Genomic DNA, 24,306 nt, shown 5'->3' with positions numbered 1-24,306 from the left:
AGAACGGTGCCAAATGCTATGCAAAATATCAGGGTAGGGATACCCACAATTTCGAAAGTATCCTTTTACTTTGAGAGTGTTACTTTTATTTATTTTTATTAAGAATCTTTATTAGGCATTTAAAATAGGATCTAGAGTATTACCAGACATTTATAAAGTACAAATCAAGAGTACATTCAAAATGCAGGCAGAAAGACTGTATATAGCAGTATACATTACTTAGAAAGTTATGTCACTTGTAAAAGAAATTTTGCTACTTTTTCCAAGAGCATGACATCTGTGTTGTTTAACAGAAGCTCCACAACAGAACTGTCAGAGTCTCTTTAAGATTTGTCTAGCGCCAGTCTGGGAGAGAAATTCCTAATGCCCACATATCTTGGACAGTTGAGTATACTGTGAGCAAGAGTCTCCACTTGGTTTTTACAGTGTGGACAAACCCGATTCTGGATATTCATATGCTGCCCTCTCCCCCCCTTAAAGGCTCAGGGAGGCTTACATCATTTAAAATACAATAAATTCAGTTCTCACCACTAGACGACTGGGCAAAACATCTGGGGCAGAGTCTGGTCGGCCGTCTATCAACAGACAGAGCTGGCTGTCATCAGCCGATTGATGGCATCCCAGCCCAAACCCCTGGGTCAACTTGGCAAGAGGGCGCAAACAGATGTTTAAAAACATCGGGAAGAGAATCACCCAACTGGCAAATGGTTTCATAGCTCGCATCTGGCCACAATACGCATTAACCATTTTTTACTTTATTGCTTTGTGATGAGCCAACTTCTTTGTTAACCATGCTGCTGCAAATACTGCTACCACCTACTCCAAAAAGGCAGGAACAAACCCAGCTGAACTCCAGCTGTCATATTACTTGTGGTGATAAAAACAAGACCTGGAATACTAAGAGCAGCCTAACATGTGCCAAAATTGTGCCTAACAGATTTTGTGCTCAATCTCCTTGACCTTAATAACCAGTTCATACGTTACATATGTTCATACGCTACAGGCTGTGTCTGATTTCCTCCCTTCCTCTCAGTTCCCAAGTGCACGGCGCCTGATACAGCCTGAAACCACAGTGTGAAGGCCTCAGGCTTCCCCTTAATACTGTTTTCCCAGCCTGAATGAAGTGTTAGAACAGTGCTCCCTTTCACTATTCTAGAATGAGGCTCGGCTGGTAATGTTCCTGAAACAAGAAAGAAACCCTACAAATTGCAGTTCATCCTGCCCAGCTACACTTTATCGTCAAGATGACAAAATAGTCACTACAGATCGTTTGTACTACAAATCTGCAAATCGTTTGTTATTTCTAACTATATTGACAAAATGAAGCAAAGGATGGCATTAGTATCTGGGCTGTGACCAATGTCTTCAAAAGACTACAGCTTATAAGAGATGTTTAGCTGCCACGGTGACTGATCATCACAACTGGAATTTTTGGAAAGCATGTCTTTCCTAGGAATTCTGGCCATAATTTCACAGAAACCAACAATACTAAGTATTCTCCAGTTGGCCTCAAAAGGTTTTTGCAATGAGGTACAGGACAAAGCAAGGGTGTTTCTGATCACTGATTCAGTTATCCTGCCAACTGAGGGCCTTCCCGAATGATCAAAGGCCATCCCTCTCTTTGAATGTAGGCTCTGACTCTTACAAACCTATTTACTCATGCTGGTGCTATTTATATTTCAGCTCTGGAAATCACTCTTCCACATATAACAGAAAAAACCACGTAGATACAGTGATTTATCTGGTCATACCATCAACTTCCAGAAATGTGAGATCCTCGCAGCCCCATCCAAACCCTAGCATGAAAGGCTCAGGATGAGGACTACACGCTATATCACACAGGTGTCAAACTCGCAGCCCTCCAGATGTTCATGAACTACAATTTCCCATCAGCCCTTGCCAGTATAGCCAATGCTCATGTTGGGAGGGACTGATGGGAACTGTAGTTCATGAACACCTGGAGGGCCACAAGTTTGACACTCCTGCGATGTCAGTTATCTTCTATCACCCATGTTCTACAGATGATTGGCCTGCTGCTTGGCAGAAGGCAATGTTTCAATTAACAAATGCCTTCATGTCAGCATCTTCCTTAGTGGAATCCAAACCCATGCCTCTGGCTTGTCACATGGATGCCATTTCTCTGTAAGCTCCCAGTGAATGAAAAAGAATGCCTTTGATGAAAGAACACTTGTCTGATCCCTTGTTGCTGCAACCGGGCTTGCATTCCCCTTCCCTGGCAGAAAGCTGGTGCTTCCTAGCCTAGACCAAGTCCTGCTCCCTTCTGCAGGACATCTTTGGATCCAGCCAGACTCCACTCCAGATGTTCTGACCAGCTGCCTAGAGGCCATGGTGAGATGACTGAAAGAGAACCGGCTGAAGTTAAATCCCAAGATGGAGGTCCTGTGGCTGGGCAGGCGAGAAGATGAGGAGAGCCAATTACCAACTCGGGAGGACGAGGAACTGTCAGCTGCACCAGCCATTAAGAATCTTGGGATAATCCTTGATACCTCCTTAACACTGGAGGCTCAAGTGAGTTGACTCAACTGCTGTCATACAAATGAATTGATGTCTTACAAATGAATGTGTTTCCACCTCTTCCATTGTTATTTTGTTATCCCCAAAGTATTTGTTGCCAAAATCAGTTATATCTAAACAAAATATTATTGTTGTATATGTCTACCGTATAAGAGGGGAGGTGTTTGGGTTTTTTGGCAGCGATCAAAGGTAGAAAAAAGACCGTCTTCCTTCAGTGAATCAAGCAGGCACAAAAAAACTTCTGAATTATCTTTGGCTAATGCGATCCCATTTACCTTTTCTTCAGGCCTACTGAGATGTACTCAGAACCAAAATCATCTTCCCAGTTTTGAATTATAGCCATTAAACCTACAAAGAGGCCCAAGCTCTACCAACTTCTTTTGGATTTTTATAACAAATGGAAGCACTACGACGGGGGTGGGATGGGGTCATGTTTTTCAACAAACTGAAATGTATACTGAGCCACCCATCCCCACGCTCAAATTCCTACTAACAAAAATTCTGTCTCTGTGGGTTTCCTAATACAGAAAGTGACCAAGTTCCCAAGAAAGTCAGAATTCCTGAGCAAAATACACACAGCGATAAAAGAAGCAGGAATACCCTGTTTAGTGACGCTATGATCATATAGTGTTATGTTCCCCATTTACCTCAAGATTTTGATTACAGATCCCTGAAAAAAAACCCAGAATGAAAAATTGAAAAACGTCTGATTATACCTGTCCTTTCTCTTTGATCTTGCTCCCAGAGATTCTGCAAAAAGTAGCATCCTGAGCGGGAAAGGCAGACACTTGATGCAATGGCATATTCATTCTATCACCAACACAGGACTGGTCTTCCTGAACTGATTTCCCGATACGAAGTCCATTATTTGCTTTCACCAGGCCACATCCCTGTAACGAAGAATTCAAAAATCAGAGGAACGAATGGCAAGGACGATTGACAGGAAGCATATAACTCAATGGATATTAATCGGGGATATTACTGGCTCAGGGGTAGAACTAGCTAAGAGTTAAGAAAACAATTTAACAGCAACGTCGATAATATTCTGCTCCGAGGAAGTCCAAACGGGCATTCTGAATGAGAAAAGCAAAACTGGTACAATGACAATACTTGTACTAATCTATACATTCATCCAGTTACTCAGCTCATTCAGAGACTAACACCATGGTGGCGAACCTTTAGCACTCCAGATGTTATGGACTACAATTCCCATCAGCCCCTGCCAGCATTGTAGCCCATAACATCTGGAGTGCCAAAGGTTCGCCACCACTGGTTCTGGAGAAGTCTGAAAGTCATACACTTGCTACAGAACACAAAGAAAGGCAAACGTTTTTCTGTAATCCAAACTCAGCACCTAATATGGGAATCTATGCAGAACGACAACTGCAGGTTAGAACACAAGTCTGTTTTAAGGCCCAAACTGGGGAGCGGGGCTGAGTTGCGGAGGCGATTGGGCCCGACCTACGCCAGTGGATTTGCACTCCCCAGGGCACTTATCCCGGCGGATGGGCAAACCCGCTGGCAGGTGACTGCTGTGGCCCTCCACGATAGTCAGACACTCCACTGGCCTAGCAGGGGCATTCCAGAGGCGTGGCTGGGGGTGGAGCCAATGTTAGTTGGCTTAGAGCAGCAGTGGCGTAGTGGTTAGAGCAGCAGTGGCGTAGTGGTTAAGAGCAGGTGGATTCTAATCTGGAGGAACCGGGTTTGATTCCCCGCTATGCCGCCTGAGCTGTGGAGGCTTATCTGGGGAATTCAGATTAGCCTGTGCACTCCCACACATGCCAGCTGGGTGACCTTGGGCTAGTCACAGTTTTCCGGAGCTCTCTCAGCCCCACCTACCTCACAGGGTAGGGCGTTTGTTGTGAGGGGGGAAGGGCAACCAGAGTCTCCTACAGGAGAGAAAGGGGGGATATAAATCCAAACTACTCCTCCTCCTCCTCCTCCTCCTCCCACTCTGTCTTTTCTTCTGGGACTTGGATTTACATAATCCTTTTGGGTGGTGTAAGCCCATTTAATTCAATGGAGAGCTTTTCAGTGGTAAGGAGGGTTGGGGTTTTTTTTGCCTCCCTGCACCACTGAAAAGCCCTCTGGAGGTGGGAAGGCAGCACCATAGTAGCGCTGTCCCGGGCCTCCCCAGGGCTGCCCAAATACAAGGAGCCCAAACAAGGCTGCTCTGTGTTTACGGCTTAATTCTGCAATTTTATCAACGCTCCCCTCATCCATGAACAAGGGCCCAAACAGTACATTCCTGAGCCAAGCAACCCCGGTCTGATGTTGATGTCAACACAGCCAGTCTGTGATCTCTTGGGAGAACTCTGCCAAAAGGACCAACCTGAAGATTATGAAACCAGATCAAACAGAATTTAGAACCAGATCAAACAGAATGTGTGTGCGTGCAGTTTTAACCTGTCATTTCCGAGGGTGGAAAGAGGGGAGGGGGGACCGGAAAGTTAAAATGGCACAGGGGGAAAAGCATCAGAGTGGTTTTTACTGCATGTACTCCTGGTCAGGGCTGATATGCCAAGTCTAGCAAGCTAAAGGGCACGGAACAGTGAGGCACACCTGGTATCAGATCCTGACCAGAGGCGTAGCTAGAAGGGGACGGGAGGGTGCGCCATGCACTGGGCGCGCCCCCTGACCCTTTACCCCCGGGGCCGTGGGGGTGGGGTGCACCGAGGTGCCATTTTGCCCTGGGTATCATTTTCTCCCCCTACGCCCCTGGCTTTTTGTCTTTGGTTTCCCATGCATACAGGAGCCCCATGGTGCAGAGCGGCAAGCTGCAGTACTGTAGTCCAAGCTCTGCTCATGACTTGAGTTCGATCTGGATGGAAGTTGGTTCCAGGTTGCCGGCTCAAGGTTCACCCATCCTTCCATGATCCTTCCGAGGTCAGTAAAATGAGTACCCAGCATACTGGGATAAAGACAACTTGGGAAGGCAAAGGCAAACCAATCCATAAACAGACTACCTAGCAAACGTCGAGATGTGATGTCATCCCATGGATCAGTTGTGACCCAGTGACTGCACAAGGGACTATCTTCCCCCTTTCCTTGCATGTGTGCTTAGAAAAATTTGCCTCCCCATTTTTCACTAGTTTGGCTGTCACTGGTGTTCTTTAAATACCAATATTCATTTTTAACTGTCCAATGGAATAGGAAAGGGTGTGGCTTGCCTGCAGCAGCAGCAGCAATATAAGGAAGTCTGGGGAGGCAGTTTCCATAATCACAGCAGCCAGGAGACCATGCAAGAGCATGGCTTTCTGTGAAATAGCACTTGCTTGTAACACAGAGCTCCCTCCTCACAAATGCTTATGAATTATGGAATACAACACACTATTATATTTCAGAAATGGCGTAAAGAAATCCCATCACAGTAAGCCTCAGAGATCCCAGTAAAGTATTCCCCCACCCCCAATGCCTCAGCCTTGATAACAATGGCTTATACTTCTAACAGTGAATCACACAACCAACTCCATAATGTATGTCTCCAAACACTCTCACTGAGGAACAATAATAAGTACACAATTATTTAAATAGATGCACTGTCGGGCATTACTTAAGGTAACTGTGTAAGGAGGAGAACCAGCATCTGCAACTAGTGTGGCTGTTAGGGGAATCAACTTGGCAAGGAGCCAGGGATGCCAGAGATTTTGGGTGTGGAGCCTGGGGAGGGGAGGGACATCAACGGAATGCAACGTCATAAGAGTCCACCATCCTCAGCAGCCATTTTCTGATTCCTGATCTCTGCCATGTTCTGATCTCTGCTGCCTGGAGATTAGCAGTAATCCCCAGAGATCTCCAGCTATCACTTCAAGGTTGGCAACACCACAGGGAGCTGCAACAGGCATGGGTTACACCAGCAAGACACTTGCATTTGGGATCTGAGTTGGTCTGGAGACAAACCTCCTCCGCAGGATACCTCCGACATGAGTTAAAGAATGGCCGATTATGCACAAGGTGGCTGGTGCGCAATGGGGGCGAATGTCCATCATGGCAAGATTTCTTGCACTGATGTATTTCCTTGAGCCCCCACTTCCACTTTCCATTCTCTCAGTGGCAAGTGTGCGTGTGAATAGGAGAGGAGGGGAACAGAATATCAGCTCTATACACGGTCCCCTTGTTCAGCAGTGTGAGGTCTAGGGAATTGCTTTGCCTCTTTCATTTAGGGGGAAGATTATTTTTGGAAAGGGCTACAATATTGATATAACAGTAATTAAAAGGCTTTTACAAAGCCAGCAATCTTGAGACTACTGGGTATGATATCTGTGCCTTTAAGAATGACCTGATAGGTGAAGTTAACAGAACCAGGAAAAGCAGGCCTGGGAGAGTTCTCTGCAGAAAAACTACGAGGCAGGAGTGCCTCCTTGCATGTAAACAGAGAAATGCGTGGAGACCGCACTACAAGCCCACTGTGCAATGGAAAGCCCTGAGGTAAGCATTCCATGCATAATGGGCCAACGAGACCCTTTACCCCCATGGTCGCAAAAATCAAACAACTCCAACTTCAGAAAAAGACATTTTTATCTTAAAAGAATTTGACACACAAATGATGCAAGCACAATCATGTTGTTAATCGGCAAAAGGTTATAGTATCTGAGGAGAGGAGAAAACGTAGTAGGTATAGCTGCAACCTCTTTCTTTAGACCTAAACCAGGGGTAGGGAACCTGCGGCTCTCCAGATGTTCAGGAACTACAATTCCCATCAGCCCCTACCAGCATGGCCAATTGGCCATGCTGACAGAGGCTGATGGGAATTTCAGTTCCTGAACATCTGGAGAGCCGCAGGTTCCCTACCCCTGACCTAAACGAAACGCATGGCAAAGTACCTTCCTCAATGTTTTAGTGTTTATTTAAAAAAACAGTCCCTAATTATTGTGCCTTAGGTCACTCGAGCCTTCTCGTTTATTTGCCTTCCTGCACTTCCAGCTGATCACACCTATTCTCGTTTCTTGTTTGACCGGATCTTGTTTGACACCAACCAACCTTTATAAAATCCTCCCTTCCGAAAATTTAACCCAACTTGATGTATATATATTTGAACCTGTCTGAAAACATAAGATTTGATCCACAAAAGCTCATGCTGATATGCCATACCGTATCATAAGTCTTTGTTGGCACAGAAAAAACATAGCGTGATGCACAGTAACTACGTAATTTAAAAAATTTAAGATAAGAATCAAGAACAATCCAACAAAATGTAAAAGGCCCATAAGGGATAGCTTTAAAAGGGGCTTGGACAGACTTATGGAGGAGAAGTCGATCTATGGCTACCAATCTTGATCCTCCTTGATCTGAGATTGCAAATGCCTTAGCAGACCATGTGATCGGGAGCAGCAGCAGAAGGCCCTTGCTTTCACATCCTGCATGTGAGCTCCCAAACGCATCTAGTGGGCCACTGCGAGTAGCAGAGTGCTGGACTAGATGGACTCTGGTCTGATCCAGCAGGCTCGTTCTTATGTTCTTAAGGGCACATTTAAAGTTTGCACAACTTATCTCCCATTCTTAGCATGACGCAACTTTGCGGCTTCTTGGAGAAATCTGGCTATCCTCTCGTTTAGTTCAAGATTGGAGTTGTTTAAAAAAACACACATCTTAACAGGATCAGAAAGTCCAGTCCCGTGTACTAGAATAGGGCTTATGTACTTCACTCGAATCTCGAAATAAAAAGGACAATGAAGTAGTCATGTCGAAATAAATATTGGTAGCCATCCAGCAGCACCTTAAAGGCCGTGTAATTTTGTTCCAACAGACTAACATGGCCTCCCCTCCAGAATTACTGCCGACTAATCTCCTTACATCCTTCTATCCCTACTGCCTCAAACATCTGACAGAAAGATCTCTCTCAAATGCTTACATCCTTGAAATACTGTTGGTCTTTAAAGTACTACTGGCCTTGAATCTTGTTCTTCTACTGAAGACCACCAGCTACCCACCTGAAACAAACCTTAACATTCTGTTTTAGGAGGTTTTTTGCTCTTACAAAATGTTAAGAAGCATTCCAGCTGGTTCATTAACATCTCCATGCCAACAAAGAGAACTGGAAAAATGGAGCCCAACTGTTCCATACAGTCAAGGAGGCAGGTAAAATAGTTACAAGGGAAAGCAGAAATTGTCATACCCTCACAAGCGTGCTCCAGAAACTTCTAGAACTGGCTTGCGGTAATTCAGGACTCAAGAATACACTGACGCTGCAAAGACCTTAAAACGCCAAGAACATAAAGGGGCTGGCTCTGAAAAATCTTCAGAAACATTAGTTCGTCTCAGAGACGCAGTGATGAAAACAGACAATTGCCTAAGTTAAAGAGGCTGTTAACGGACAAATTGAACAGGAGAGGGGAATTACATCAAAGGTAGACAGGAACAACAAATGTGCCCCTTGATCAACAACAGTCGCGAAACCCACTATTATCACATCTTGAGGCGCTTACGCATGTGATCTTATCAATTTTGTAGATGTAACAATATCTTGTGGAACGTGCCAACAACAGTTCATACTGGCGGATGGGCCGGTGGACAAGAAACAGAACAAGTGGACATAAATCTGACCAAGAACAAACCTCTTTAAAAAACTGTGGAGAAACATTCAACCTCCCTGATCTTTCCATCAGAACAGATATCCCTAAACAGCTGCATTCTTGCACTATGTCAATCAAGCACATATCATGATTTCATCTTACACCACAACAGCTGAGTATATCAAATGCTCAACAGCCCCATATACGATCCTTGTTGGAGAATGCTCCTTCAAGAATTCTTGCATAAACATTTCATCAACTACTTTCCCACGCTTGTAACTAACAATCCCTCTAGCATCTGATGAAAACATATACTCTGTAAGTAAATCATTAGTCTTAAGGGGGTAACTGAATTTTCTTAATATTTTCTGTGCAGGCAAACATGTTCACGCTTGTATAATCTGACCAATCCAGGAAGCAATAGACAAGTTTACTTCAGAGACATGCCTGCACCAATACTCAGTTTGATTCCATGCACAACTCAAAGTGTAAGTCAGGGGTTTCCAACTGTGGCCCTCCAGATGTTCATGGACTGCAACTGATGATCAGCATTGTCTATTGCAGGGGCTGATGGGAATTGTAGCCCATTAACATCTGGGGAGCCAAGGTTGGAGCCGATCCACTTCAGATGCCTTCTAGGAATGAACATGCCCTGGATGAAGACTGCAAACTGGCCACTGAGAAAGGCCCCTTCCGCACACACAGAATAATGCATTTTCAAACCACTTTCACAACAGTTTGCAAGTGGATTTTGCTATTCCGCACAGCTTCAAAGAGCACTGAAAGCAGTTTGAAAGTGCATTATTCTGCATGTGCAGAATGAGCCAAAGAGGGCATTTTAAAGTAATAAAACTATACACCGTGTGTCATTTTCCTCCTTAGCTGCAAATATTCATGCAAAAATAACATGCAGTTTTCCTGCCAGTAGAGCAGTTTCACATCATGGTGTATGTATTTACAATAAGTAAATAATGTATTGCAAAACAAAAAAAGCTCCCAAAAACACGGGTGTCAGCCTCCATCTCCTCAGTGAAAAGAAAGAAGAAACAGTAAGGGAGGGAAAAATGTTTTGCCTTATTTTTACACCAACATATAACTGCCATTAATCCTGTGAAGTAGTATCTTTCTCTGTAGTTGCCAGAAAGTGTCGTCAAGTCACAGCTGACTTAGGCCAACACTGCAGGGGTTTCGAGGCAGGAGATGGACAGAAACGGTTCACCACTGGCTGCCTCTGCAAAGCAATCCCAGACTTCCTTAACTGGGGTTGCCCCTGCTTAGGTTTCAAAATCTGGTGAGATCAGGCTACTTTGCACCATCCAAGTCAGAACAGGCAATATTTTGGTCCCACAACATTACAGTAATATATTGTGGCAATACTGAAAACAGATCTTCAGAAACATTTCATTCCACATGATATCCATATCAAAACTAAATGGGAAAGCACTGTAATACTGCACTCTGCTCAATACTGGCATTGTATTTCAGTAACACTGATCTACAAGCACAAGCAATCCAGTGCAGCAATTCTATCTTCTTCCCAAATCATTGTCCAAGAAATCTCAGACTGACCGCAGTGGTTAAGAGCAGGTGCACTCTAATCTGGAGAACCGGGTTTGATTCCCCGCTCTGCCACTTGAGCTGTGGAGGCTTATCTGGAGAACCAGTTTAACTTGTGGATACCAACATATGCCAGCTGCATGACCTTGGGCTAGTCACAGTTCTTTGGAGCTCTCTCAGCCCCACCTACCTCGCAGGGTGTTTTTTGAAGAGGAGGGGAGGGAAAGGAGATTGTAAACCCCTTTGAGTCTCCTTGCAGGAGAGAAAAGGGGGATATAAATCCAAACTCTTCTTCTTCTGTAGATGCCACCCAATAACAGGAGCAAAATAACAGCCTCTTATAAAACTGCATTTCACTGCATTGTTTTCACACTTGTATAACACTGGTTTCTGAATGTTTAGAATAATTTTGTGCTTGGTTTCAGGTTGCTGCAATCCTAGTCCTGTTACACTGCTTATCAATTGCCTCTTCCTATTGGTTGTGTCATTTGACCTGGATGGCCCAGGCTAGCCTGGTCTCAACAGATCTTGGAAGCTAAGCAGGGTCAGCCACTGTTAGCACTTGGATGGGAGACCACCAAGGAATGCCGGGATTGCTGTGCATAGGAAGGCAAGTTTCTCCAAGGAGAAAATGCTACTAGAACACGACCATACAGCCTGGAAACCCCACAAAACCCCAGTGATTTGGGCCGTGAAAGCCTTTGACAAGACAATAATTTCTTATTCATATGCAATAAGAACACAAGAACATAAGAACTAGCCTGCTGGATCAGACCAGAGTCCATCTAGTCCAGCACTCTGCTACTCACAGTGGCCCACCAGGTGCCTTCGGGAGCTCACATGCAGGATGTGAAAGCAAGGGCCTTCTGCTTCTTCTGCTGCTGCTCCTGAGCACCTGGTCTGTTAAGGCATTTGTAATCTCAGATCAAGGAGGATCAAGATTGGTAGCCATAGATCGACTTCTCCTCCATACATCTGTCCAAGCCCCTTTTAAAGCTATCCAGGTTAGTGGCCATCACCACCTCCTGTGGCAGCATATTCCAAACACCAATCACACGTTGCGTGAAGAAGTGTTTCCTTTTATTAGTCCTAATTCTTCCCCCCCAGCATTTTCAATGAATGCCCCCTGGTTCTAGTATTGTGAGAAAGAGAAAAATTTCTCTCTGTCAACATTTTCTACCCCATGCATAATTTTATAGACTTCAAGCATATCCCCCCTCAGACGTCTCCTCTCCAAACTAAAGAGTCCCAAACGCTGCAGCCTCTCCTCATAAGGAAGGTGCTCCAATCCTTCAATTTCTTATTCATTCCTCCAACTAGAAACCAATTTCTGAAAGCAAAAAGCCTCTCTACCTACCACTGCTAACTAAGAATGGAAACCAAAACCTCCGGGAGTCAGATACTTTTACTGAAGCGGAGTATTTCACGGTGGCTTTTGTTTCAGTTTGCCATGTAGTGCAAAAGTCTATTTTGTATGCATTAGCAGACTTATTTGGATCCTGGTCATTCCTTGTACTTTCCCCCTCTTAGATCTAGTTCTAAGAAAAAGGAGAAAGGAATCCTGGAATAATTCCCTGTATCGTTAACTTGGCACAGGGAGGGAATAATCATCAGAGCACCATTTTAGGTTAGCTGGGTTTATGGTTTGTTTCTTAATTTGTTGATGTTTGTTTATCATATTTGTTGTTAACTGCGCTGAGCCAGGCTTCTACCAGGAAAGGGCTGGGCATAACTCTAATAAAATAAGTAAACAGACAAACTAGCATGCTTTCATCCCTTCCTAGCTGGAACCACATCTGAAGCAACTCAGCCCCCGCACACAGCTCCGGGCAGCGTGCTCTCCTTCTGTCCACATACCAGCTCCAGCTTGCTGAAGCTACTGGCACTTCTCTCTAGCTGGAACTGGTGACCACAGGTTCCTCTGAGCGGTTTGCACTCTTTCCAAGCATCTCTTGTCTACGTTGCTCAACCTTTCGTCCCTCAGAACTGTCATGAATTGTCTGGGATGATGCTTAGAGGTCTCCTGCCCCCACCACTCACACGGTCTCTTGCCTTTCCAAGAGCTACCCGTTGTACTCTACTTGTTCGACTCTCTTCCCATCTCTGACTAGTCACATTTCCCTTTCAAAACAAAACACCCCTGCGCCATCTTGCACCTGATTGCCCCACTCAAATGTGTTGGCTACAAACTTCCAGACTGAGCCAAATTCTTTGTGCAAATCGGACCAGCTATCTGTACTACTAATGCCCCGGGTTCCTCGCTCTCCTGCCTCTTCTGTCACTTATTCTAAGGCAGTGAGCGGCCAAGAGAGCGGAGCTGCCGGCAGATCCACACTCCCTATGGGATGTCGCCCTTTCTCTTCTGAAGGTGATGCACGTTGAAATGGTTTTTTTTTAAAAAGGAAACACACGCTGCTGGATCTTGAACGGGCTGAGACTGAGAAAGAAATGGGTCTTAGGATTGCTGAGGACAGCTTGATGGAAACTGTTGACTCAATGTGCTACAAAAGTTTAAAAGACAAACCTCAGACTGGGGATTATTAGGAAAAGGACTGAAAATGAAAAGGCAAATAAAGTAATGTCCATGCACTATAGTATGACATTGTTAGGAATAATGTGTAGTATAAAAAGGTAATGTTTCCCCTTCAGTCATATCCGACCCTGGGATACCACTGCAAGCAGTGATCTCATAGGCAAGCCGTTTTTGTGGGGTAGTTTGCCATTGCTTTCCCCAGCTACACTTTACCCCCTAGCTATGTGCTAGGTACTCATTTACCAACCAAGGAATGGATGGATGGCTGAGTTGACCATGAGCCAGCTACCAGGATATCTGACCCACAGGGGGTTCGAACTCCTGACCGTGTGAGTGGCAGTGCAAACACTTAACCACTACGCCATGTGGCTCCTCAACATATAGTATGACATTATTAGGAATATAGTATAGTATGGTATATAGTAACGTATAGTATAGCATGATATAGTAACTTATATAGTTTATAGTAACGTATATAGTAACATATAGTATAGTATGACATTGTTAGGAATAACGTATGCAGTTCTGGTCACCACATCTCAGAAAAAATAGAGTGGTGGGGAGGCTCTCTTTGGCACCCACAAAACTAACAACTCACTGCCTTTCAGACTCTGGAAGTCAAACAGGGCAAGCAGGCTTAACCAGCAGCGTAGTTGCTTACAGACTTTCCCCTCACAACCCACAGGACTTTCTGTCAACTCAAGCTTGCAATTCAGTTCAGCCAAGTATGAGCCTTGAGCTATTTTCAAATAACAAGGCTCTTCTTGGACAGCAACAAATGTGGGGTATTATCAAGAAAATTGAACAGAAAATAGACAGAGAAACCTGACTTCTGCTTTGATTGTACTGAGGTATAGCATAATCCTACAGCAAAAAAAATAGAACAAACCTTGTCCGCCCACATAATCCACAGGCTTTTGAGAGATGCACCATATGCTTGCAGGACTGGGCCCAGCTGGAATTTCTCTCAGCTACAAATAGTACAACCGTGACAGACTAGGAATGTGCAAGAATGCGACAGCCTGCTCTGAAATCGAAAACACAACTTTCCGAGTAGTCACGGTCGGGCAGGCTTCATCAAAGCCACCCGTCCACATTTTGCTTTGAAACAAATGTCACAATTAGAAAGAAGCAGAAGGTTCAGGAAGATGAGTCTCCGACACAGCAGGGAGGAAATATTGATTATCACTACTTTTCCAACCCGACCTCGACCATGCCAGCCGTTGCACCCTGAGCGCTTGCCGGCAAACACGTCCAGGACTGCAGAGTAGAGGGAAGGTATCGGCCGTGCATCCAGAAAGTTCCAGTTGCAATCCGTAACATCTCCAGTTAAAAGGATCATGAGGCAGTACTTTGAAATGAAAGACCACTACTTGAACCCCTGGAGGGTCACTACTAGGCAAAATGGAAAACACTGACCTTGATGGAGCAATATTCTGAGTCAGCAGAAAGCCCTTTAATGTGTATGCGCATCTCCATGCTTTCCTCCATTTACAGACTTTAGAGTCCAAATGCAGCCATGCCACTTTCGCAGACTGTTGTGAGAGGCAGAGGGATCTTCCGTTCCCAGGATTATAACAACGGCTCATCCCCCGCAGCACACTCTATTTTGAGTTGCCAAAGGAGATTACGCTCCTGTCCTAGATGACTGCGCCCCTCCAAAGAAACCCAAGGCAGGGAAAGCAAACATAAAGAGGCTAATAAAAGCTCAAATGTCTTGTTGCCAGATTAAGCAAAAAGGAAACGCATCAGCTTTCTTCAGAAACTGTCTGACAGGATCAGAATTATGCGCTACCCGGACCATTACTGCGCCGCAAACAGGAAAGAGGTGAATTCCTGATGGAATTTGTACTAAAATATTAACCAGACAGCTCGTTAATTTTCAGCCTCAGAAGCTAATATAGGCAAAGCTTCAAACAGTAGGGTTTAAGGGGGAAATGTTCTCATTCCGTCAACACAGGCGGCGTTTGAGGTAATATTCCCAACAGGTTGCAGTTTAATCTCTCCAGACAATAACTTCAAAAACCAACGAAAACACGTGAGACAGGGAACCCCATGACAATCCAAAGCACTACTGTTTGCACAAACAGACAAAAAAGAACTTCAAGAAAACTTGGATTCTGTCCAGTTTCATCTGGATGTTGTTTTATTTTGCACTTGTGCATTTAGTCGGTGCACTTCATTTCGATCCTGGGTTTCTTCCAGCCTTTCTTTGGCACAGACACACCCTCGTTTGTAAAAACAAAATCACAAAAACTAGCTGGGAGGTCAAGAGGGAACATGGGATGGGCATCCAAGGGAAGATCAGGAAGAAAACAACATTCACGGCCAACGTTTCCAAACAGACAGAATAAGCCTTTGAAAATGCTGCATTCCTGCCTATCATGTAAAGAGGCAAAGTTGTTTTGGGATATGATTTTAAAAGAAATGAAAAAGATTATGAAAATAGCAATTGATTAAAAAAACTGAGGCGGTTTTGTTGGGCTTGATGAGGGAGGATATTTCAGATCACTTTTTATGTACTTGAAAACTGCAGCAAGAATTTACAATACGGGGACAATAAGGATTTACAATGAGGGACAGTAAAATTCCAACTAAACAAGGCTGGATTTTAAAAGTCACAAAATATGCTGAAATGGCAAGGCTGACGGTGTTTATAAGAGACAAGAATATGGACAACATCCTTAAAGACTGGAAATCCTTTGCGGACCACCTGCTGAAATATACAAATAGAGAAATAATGGCAGGATTTGAGATTTAAATGAAAACAGTGGATTGGACTAAAATAGTTTTATAAGAAGGACTAAAAGTGGAAGAAATGCTGATACCAACTATAAGCACAAAACTAGATTTGAGTTTGGACCCATAATGAGGTAGCAGGAAGTCACCATATTTGTAGTGTTAAATTTTTTAAAAATATATAGCGGGGGATAGGGGAATTGGATTTGTTTTCATTTTTTCTTCGTCTGTGTTGTCTACATGTGTAAAATAAAAATTTAAAATTTCCAAGAGAAAACGCAGCACTCCCAAACACACCGGGGTCCAATTTTAACATACCTTCCCACTGGAGACCAAACACAACATGTCAGTTTCTTCCTGACATTAAATTGTTTCTTTTAGGAAGACGCAAAGAAATGTTGAAAAGCAAATGAGGGAGCACTCATCAGACAAAAAGAATTAAGATCTGATTTTTCTGAAACCACAATCATGAGGGAAATATCCTGGTTCTGAAGTTAAGCACTTGGGCAAAATCGGGATGCAGTTCTGTGGCAAGACTGCAAATGGTTTAGGATACAACTTCGGTCCCAGCAAGCACAACTTGGAAATATGCCAGTGTATCCTGGCCAACTGTACATCAGTGTAAACCTACCGTGTTTCCCCAAAAATAAGACAGGGTTTTTGCTCCAAAAGATGTGTTAGGGCTTATTTTCAGGGGATGTCTTATTTTTTCCGCCCCCCACGTGACCAGATCAACTGCGCCGGGGAATCTGTAACTAGGGCTTATTTTTGGAGTAGGGCTTATATTTCAAGCATCCTCCAAAAATCCCAAAAAATCATGCTAGGGCTTATTTTTGAGTAGGTTTTATTTTGGGGGAAATAGCTATGCTGCATTCAGGACCAAAAAAGGGGGGCTGCTGAGGGTTTGGATTAATTAGTAATGAAGCCCATCACACTCCCTGCATAGCACTACACCTGAGCATAAATACTCCCACTGAACTCAACGTGAGTGAAAGACAAATTATCCTCACCTATTTCCCTCCACGTTTGCACAGCCAGTAATTACCCTAAGAACGGCCATAAGTCTGCAGCTCATCACAAGTCTTCTGAGCGTTATAGGAACTTCAGGCATGATAGCCACAGATCAGACAAAATGGAGCACAGCAAGAGACAACACCTCTTTGCCCTCATATCTGCACACCTGTAGCCTACGGGGTGGGTGAGGGTGGGGGGCTCTTGGCACACCTGAGCACTTTGTGCAAACAGCCAAAGATAAGAACAAACAGTGCTGCCATGTATAGCTAATAATGCTCAGAAGCCTTAAAGATACTCTGCTGGCTAGATTCTCCGCTCTTCCAGTGGGGACTTCAAAAACAATATACCCGACACAAGTAACCAGGGGGTGGAAACCCATTAATTCAGACTGACTGCTGGAAATGTTTCCTTCCCCTTACCTCACATTCTCTGTTGGCTCAATAAACATTCCACTACTGTACCTGGCACACTGAGAAGCACAGGGTAACAATGCAAAGAGCATGAAGGGAGATATGATGAAATCATCCCTGTGATGTCAACATGACATCAGATGGAAAAATGACGACTTTATGCATTAATTCCAGATACTCCAGTCCAAGTGTTCATGATCCCTGCTGTCCTACCACAGTTAGCCATTGAAGCTTATTTATAACATGCCTTTTACCCCAATAGTGAACCAAAGCAGATTACACAGTTCTACTGTCCTCCATTTTATCCTCACAACAACCCGCTGAAATAGCTTAAGCTGAGAATGTTTGACTGGTCCAAATTAACTCAACATGGGGATTTGGATCTCTACTCTGACACTCTTAACTACTACACTGGTAGAAACACTGTGATATATAATTCCACAAAATTAAAACTTAATAAGAAAAAAGGAAAGGAAAAAATGGATTTACATTAATAACTAACTGAACTAAAAAAATACTAATTACAATTCAAAGAAAGAAGGAAAAAGAAGGAAAAGACAAACTTGATATACAAATTTGGCAATCCCTTCATACTAACATACTTGTAAACAAGATGATTTACACTCTTGTACATTAACATCATTTTAGTAAAACATAAACTTAGCACTACTTTATATATTACAATATTTAGGATAAAAGACTTCAGTTCATATTCTGAACTTCCATTCAGTTAATTTTGCTATGCAAAAGTATTCTCACATTTTAACTTCCCAATTCTCTCCAGTAGGAACTCTTTCAAATTTCCATATAAAGGCATCAATTACACTTGCTACAACTGGTAAATAAACTCATATTTAAATTATATACCCTGGAAGAAAAATCAGACAATTTGGGAAGAACTGAAAAAGCCCCCTGTGAAGGCTTTATTTTGAAATAAAGCACAATTTGTTAATTACTGCATTAGACAGTAATTGCAGTGTATGCTGTATCATATTAAATGCTACTAATTCTGTCCACAATTAAATTACTATAACGTGCAGAATACTCTAATGAAAAGTTTAGTGCTTTCAATATTAAAATTTAACCTAATAGCTAAATGCTACTAACCTGAACAGTGCTTAGGTTAGGGCTATGCCTTCCAGAGAAACTCACAACTCATTAAGCATGGAATTCAATCCTATGAAAAAAATAAGTGCAGCAGAGAAAAGTTATCTCTAGAAATTGAGAAAGCAAAGAAAATCGAACAAACAAGCAAAAATCAAGCAAAGAAAGAAGCAACGAAGCAAAGGAAATAAGCAAAAAAGCAAAGGAAGGAAGGAAGGAGGTAGGCTGATAGAGGAAAAGAGGGCATAAATTGATGGGGTGGTATGGTAGCCCATGACTAGCCCAAGACAAATGCCAGGTATGGTAGACCCATAAGGGAGGAGCATCAATATCAAGGTGAGAACAGCAGAACAACACTGCTGGAAGAAATGTCCCAAGCTTCCCTTGAACATCCAGAGGATGAGCATTGAGCTCACATGGACCTCTCCTCCATGAATCTGTCTCATGCCCTTTTCTAGGCATCTGTGTGTGTGCCCTGAATTTACTGCCCACCGAGTTTAGTGTTTTCAGACAGGGAGACAGAATTCCCTGTCCATGTTATCTACCCAGTGCATAATTTTATAAACTTCAGCCAAGTCCCCCCCCCCCCCCCTGCCCCGGCGTTGCCTTTTTTCTCAACTGAAAAGTCCCAGCTTTTCAGCCGTTCCTCACAGGAAAGGTCCTCCAACCCCTTAATCATCCTGGTTGCCCTCTTCTGCCTTTTCACAGTTCTGTAATATCTTTTTTGGAGATATGGCAACCACAACGGGTCACAGTATTCCAAAGAGGGCTGCCCCACAGGGCACTACACGATCGGCCATGTTATTTTCAATCCTTTTCCTAACAATTCACAGCAATGAATACATCTTTTCCATCACTGTCCCACATGAACTGTTTTCACTGCAACACCCCTTAAGCAGATATTTACATTAGGGTTCTTCGATCCAATTCGTATCACCATGAATTTGCCAACATTGACCATTGACTGCCATGTTGATTAAAAAAATGTCGTTAACGGCACCAGGTGAAGTCACTTTCCAAAATGTCCCTCTTCCTCACAGACCGCTACGTTGCCTGAATCTGTCACTCTTACTGTTGTTATGACCATGACTCTTTTATCTTAAAGCGAGACACTAATAAAAGGCCTTCAGTATATTTTTCAGCATGAAGTTAGCAAAAACTAATGTTCAACACCGGGTTGTGTGGCAAGAAAAGTACAAGCCACAGCAGTGGCGTAGTGGTTAAGAGCAGGTGTACTCTAATCTGGAGGAACCGGGTTTGGTTCCCTGCTCTGCTGCCTGAGCTGCGAAGGCTTATCTGGAAAATTCAGATTAGCCTGTACACTCCAACACACGCCAGCTGGGTGACCTTGGGCTAGTCACAGTTCTTCGGAGCTCTCTCAGTCCCACCCACCTCACAGGGTGTTTGTTGTGAGGGGGGAAGGGAAAGGAGTTTGTAAGCCCCTTTGAGTCTCCTTGCAGGAGAGAAAGGGGGGATATAAATCCAACTCCTCCTCCTCCTCCTCCTCCTCCTCTTCTTCTTCTTCTCCCTCCTCCTCTTCCTCTTCTTCCTCTTCTGTCTTTTGCTGAACAAAGCAACACTCTCCTCTTTTTCTGAAAAAAGTCTCAGAGGATGTGACAAACAAAAAAGGATGATCTGCCCAAGTACAGAGGACATGTATTGTCAAAGGCTTTTATGATCGGAATCAACTGGCTGTTGCGGGTTTTCCGGGTTGTGTGACTGTGGTCAGATAGTTTTTGCTCCTAGCAAGCCACCTGCGTCTATGACTGGCAACTTTGGAGACATGTTTCGATAAGATGTGTTCTGCTCTGTGGCACAGTGTGGAGTGATCGACATGTTTTGCCCACCTCGCAGGTGGGAGGGGGAGTGAGGAACAATTTGCACGCGCCTGCTTCGAGTGCATCTGCAGTTGCAATTCCATCTGCAATCATGATGGGCAAACAGGATGGCAAACTACGGGGAGGGCAGAAACAAGTAACAATTTGGGAACTGCTGGCTTGTTGGCATTTGCTTTAGGCGCCCAGTCACGTTCTCATCATCTGGCCAGCCCCAGTCTTATCTCTGGGGTGACCTTGGAGACTCTGAACTGCTTGGAATCATTGTTAGTGGTTTCACCCCATGGGGATCCCGAGGGTGGGGGCTGGAGGGAGATCTGGGGAAGGATATTAACCCAGTGATGGCAAACCTTTTTGAGACCGAGTGCCCAAATTGCAACCCAAACCCCACTTATTTATCGCAAAGTGCCAACCCAGCAATTTAACCTGAATGCTCAGGTTTTAGTTTCGAAAAAACCGGTTGGCTCCCTCTTCCTCCACCCCACCCGCTCGAGCAGGGGCCAGCCTGCTGTAGCCTCCAGCAAGTCCCGCACGCACCGCTCTGGGCCTTTCTAGCATCTCTGCCTCCTCTGCGCCCACCCCCCTCGGGCAGCAGCCACCTGGAACACAGGCACCAGGCCCACCAGCCGAGTCCTCCCTGTGCACTCACAGAGGCCCAGGCCAGCCTAGATGTGTGTGGGGTGATTTTCCGCCCCCCCACATGACGAACTCTGCCACCTCTGGCACCCATGCCAGAGGTTCGCCATCACTGTATTAACCAAAGAACACTGTAGTGGAATGCAGTTCCAGCAAAGCCTGCTGTTCGTGATATCCTGACAATAAACCAACTTCTGAACTCAAGAGTCTGGTTATTGAAGGGGTCGACAGATCCTGACAGCTGCCACTTCTGGAACTGGGTCTGACCTAGAGATGTGAAAGACCAGAGGAGGGGTGGAAAATACCCCCTCAAATGATTCCCCCCCCCCGAAGGAAAAATGGGAAATTTGGGGGAGCACAGGAAAAAAACCTCCTATGAAATATTTTCTCTTTCAGAATGAGTGACGTGCTTCTTTTTTCACAAGCAAACTGTATAAGAAATATAAGTATAAGAAATAGACTGCAGAACATTTCCATTTTATCAATGAAAACGTTGGGAAATCTAGAGGGAACCAACAGTAGGAATGGTATAATCATGACAACTCTTAATACAGAAAGGTCAACTTTACCGTTCATTTCACTGAAGATATAATGTATCTGCAAGGCCACGGAGAGGACAGAAAATTAAGAAATAAATAGTTGGCAAATCTCAGGACACTCGAAGAGCAGTTTTAAAGAGGTCACCTGTTACATGCTGAAATCACAAAAGCTCTTGTGGCACCCTTTATTTGAGTGCATTACAATGGTACTCAGAGCAAACATTTGTTATGTTTATACTCCTCTTTTCTTCCTTGTGGCGCAAAATGCTAAGCTGTAGTTCTGCTCACAACCTGAGTTTGATCAGGTAGCCACCTCAAGGTTCATTCAGTTCTCCCGAGGTTGGTAAAATCAGATGACTGAGGGGTAATGGCAAACCACTAAGTAAACAGAGTCTGCCTAGTAAACTTCATGATGTGACGTAACCCCTGGGTCAGTATCTACTTGGTGCGTGCATAAGGGACTTTTACCTTTACTTCCCATTATGGCATTCAAGACCATGTGCACAAAGACGTTTCCCCAGAGATTTCCACATTGCATCCTCCCCAGGAGCAGAGCGAGAGGGAACTGTGGCCAGGGCATGCGTGCGCCCCGCACCCCTGCCACGCCCATGCACAGGGGTGTCGCACTCCCCATTGGTGCTACGCCACTGGTCCTCCCTCTCTAAACCTCAAAGAAATCACAGTCACAAAACTTTCCTTCAATGACACACCCACAGTTCATTCCAGAGAATTTCTGCCTTTCCTATCAGATTAACCAACACAGTCCAGTTTCTTTCTATGGACTTTTTCTTGACTGGTTGAACCTCTGAGAATTCAACAAACAAAACAGGGCTCACATAGCACAGGCCTGCGGCTGCTGGAATTTAGAGGCTGCTGTCTACCTAGTACAATCCACACATGCCACAAATGCAAACATATGTGTGGTATGGTCCATCAGAACAATCTGCCATCCCATAGAACTACAAAGGTGGCCGGCATTATTTAGCAGGACACAACAGGCAACATGAGGCTGTATTTTCTCTTCCAGAGACTTTGAAAGAGAAACCAGCCCAGAACAAAGTCTCAACTGCTCTCACCCTCAATTAAATGACTGTCAACCGACTCCAGATTCCTTCTTAGCTGCCACCGCTCTCTGAGATAACTGTGACCCTCGAGAGGATTGGTAAAATGTCAGACATCAGGGTGCGCAGGATCCAGCCGCAACCAAGGAAAGGCACTCTGTCGTTGCTCATGGGATCTCTGTGCTTTCTGAAAAAGCCTTCTCAGGTGTAGTAAACCAGTGCCATGGAAACAACCAGTGGCAATGCCATAAAGTGGCAAATGCTTTGAATAGCAATAAGCTTCAAAGGGACACACCCAGCATCGGTTTAACCCCTTCTATCACAAGTCACAACTGACGCTTTCTTGCCACAACATGCCATCAGCTGTTTATGAAGATTATACAACATTCCCTGAGGGGGCCAGTGAGCCAGAGAGCAAAGTTAACAAAACATGGGGGAAGAGGAAGCAGAGCCCCTGGCCCAAATCTCATTTGTGTAAAAAAAAAACTCCAGCAGTGAAGAGCAGTGGGCTCAACTCTGGAGAACCAGGTTTGAGTCCCCACTCCTCCAGATGAATGGTGGACTCCTTATCTGGTGAACCAGGTTAGATTCCCCACTCCTCCACCTGAGTGGCAGAGGCTTATCTGGTGAACCAGATGTGTTTCCCAACTCCTACGTTCCTGCTGGGTGACCTTGGGCCAGCCACAGTTCTCTCAGAACTCTCTCCACCCTGCCCACCTCACAAGATGTCTGCTGTGGGGAGAGGAAGGGGAAAAGCTCGCAGGCCACTTTGAGACCTCTTAAAAGCTTTTTTAAAAAGCAGGGCATAAATCCAAATTGTTCTACTACTCCTCTAAGCGAGCCCTCCTCCCCACCCCTTGCAATGCTCGAAAGATGACACCCCCGGAGCCCCAAAGTTTTCAAAGCCAGGAGAGGTGCAAGTCCAGGTGCACTTGGGGGCACTTTGCTCCACAACCCTCCCCGGCTCCAAGTTCAGGCGCTCCTCACCAAAAGGGCGGTCGAGATTTCCGCCTCCCTCGGCTGCAACGAACAAGGGCTGCCAGATCTTAAAAACGGGCATTTCTCAAAGGTGCGGGGGGCGGGGGGACGAAAGTGGGAAGGGGAAGGAGTCACGTCGCGGGGGGGGGGAGTATGCAGATTTGCAGCCCATCAGGGCAGGGGGGCTCTGCCCTCCCGGTCACTCCCTCCGCGGGACTTGCACGCAGCCCCCAGGAGATTCAGCCGTCCCCAGGCCTGGCTCAGACACGGGGTCTGCAACCTGCGGCTCTCCAGATGCTCATGGACTACAATTCCCATCAGCCCCTGCCAGCATGGCCAATTGGCCATGCTGGCAGGGGCTGATGGCATTTTTAGTCCATGAACATCTGGAGAGCCGCAGGTTGCAGACCCCGGGGCGGGGGTCCGAGCCGGGCCTCGCTCGCCGGCCCGCCCCTCTCCTTCTCCGGCCCTGTTTCGGGCTCCCCTCCCGGAGTGTTTACCTGTGGACTCCAGCGAGGGCCCCGTCCGGCCGCGGAGGCCTCCGCCCATCTGAGGGGAGGGAGCCAACCGTCCCTGGCCCCGCCCACCAGCAGCTCCCCTCCCTTCACTTCCGGGGGAGGGTCGACAGGCGGTCCCGCCTCCCTCCGAAGCCCCGCCCCGATTGGGAGGAGGCCGTCCTAGCTTCGCCTCGCCTACCTGGCGGAGGTGCTGGGAAGGAGTTGAGGAAGCGGGTCGGACGGGCAGGGATGGAGCGGATCAACCTCACCGGACTTGCCTTGCTCATGGCTCGCCGTTCGGGTTTCCCGTCCTTCGGCTCGGAAGCCGCCGCGGCCCCTTTTGTGGCTCTCCTCTT

The 24,306-nt window shown here is 45.3% G+C and overlaps 1 protein-coding gene across 5 annotated transcripts in view; it reads right to left on the bottom strand.

Moving 5' to 3' along the window:
* The window catches only part of LOC125443560, a 54,474-nt gene extending 30,415 nt beyond the window's left edge, over nt 1–24,059 (bottom strand). For 2 of the 5 annotated variants that reach the window (XM_048515765.1, XM_048515769.1), the window contains exons 1-2: nt 14,557–14,785; nt 3,252–3,425 (exon numbers count right to left, since the gene is read on the bottom strand). Coding sequence is in view for 1 of the 5 variants with exons in the window: in XM_048515770.1 (XP_048371727.1) it covers nt 3,252–3,425; nt 14,557–14,628 (246 nt within the window). In the remaining 4 variants the exon portion in view is untranslated. Of the gene's footprint in view, nt 1–3,251; nt 3,426–14,556; nt 14,788–23,462; nt 23,542–23,953 lie in introns of those variants that run through there. The other 3 variants (XM_048515766.1, XM_048515768.1, XM_048515770.1) reach the window with 3 other exon arrangements.
* Nucleotides 24,060–24,306: the final 247 nt, after the last annotated feature.

Source organism: Sphaerodactylus townsendi, linkage group LG14, assembly GCF_021028975.2.
Source record: "Sphaerodactylus townsendi isolate TG3544 linkage group LG14, MPM_Stown_v2.3, whole genome shotgun sequence".
NCBI classification, from domain to species: domain Eukaryota; kingdom Metazoa; phylum Chordata; class Lepidosauria; order Squamata; family Sphaerodactylidae; genus Sphaerodactylus; species Sphaerodactylus townsendi.
The sequence above is the reverse complement of the archived record's forward strand: the minus strand, read 5'-3'. Positions and strand labels throughout refer to the sequence as shown.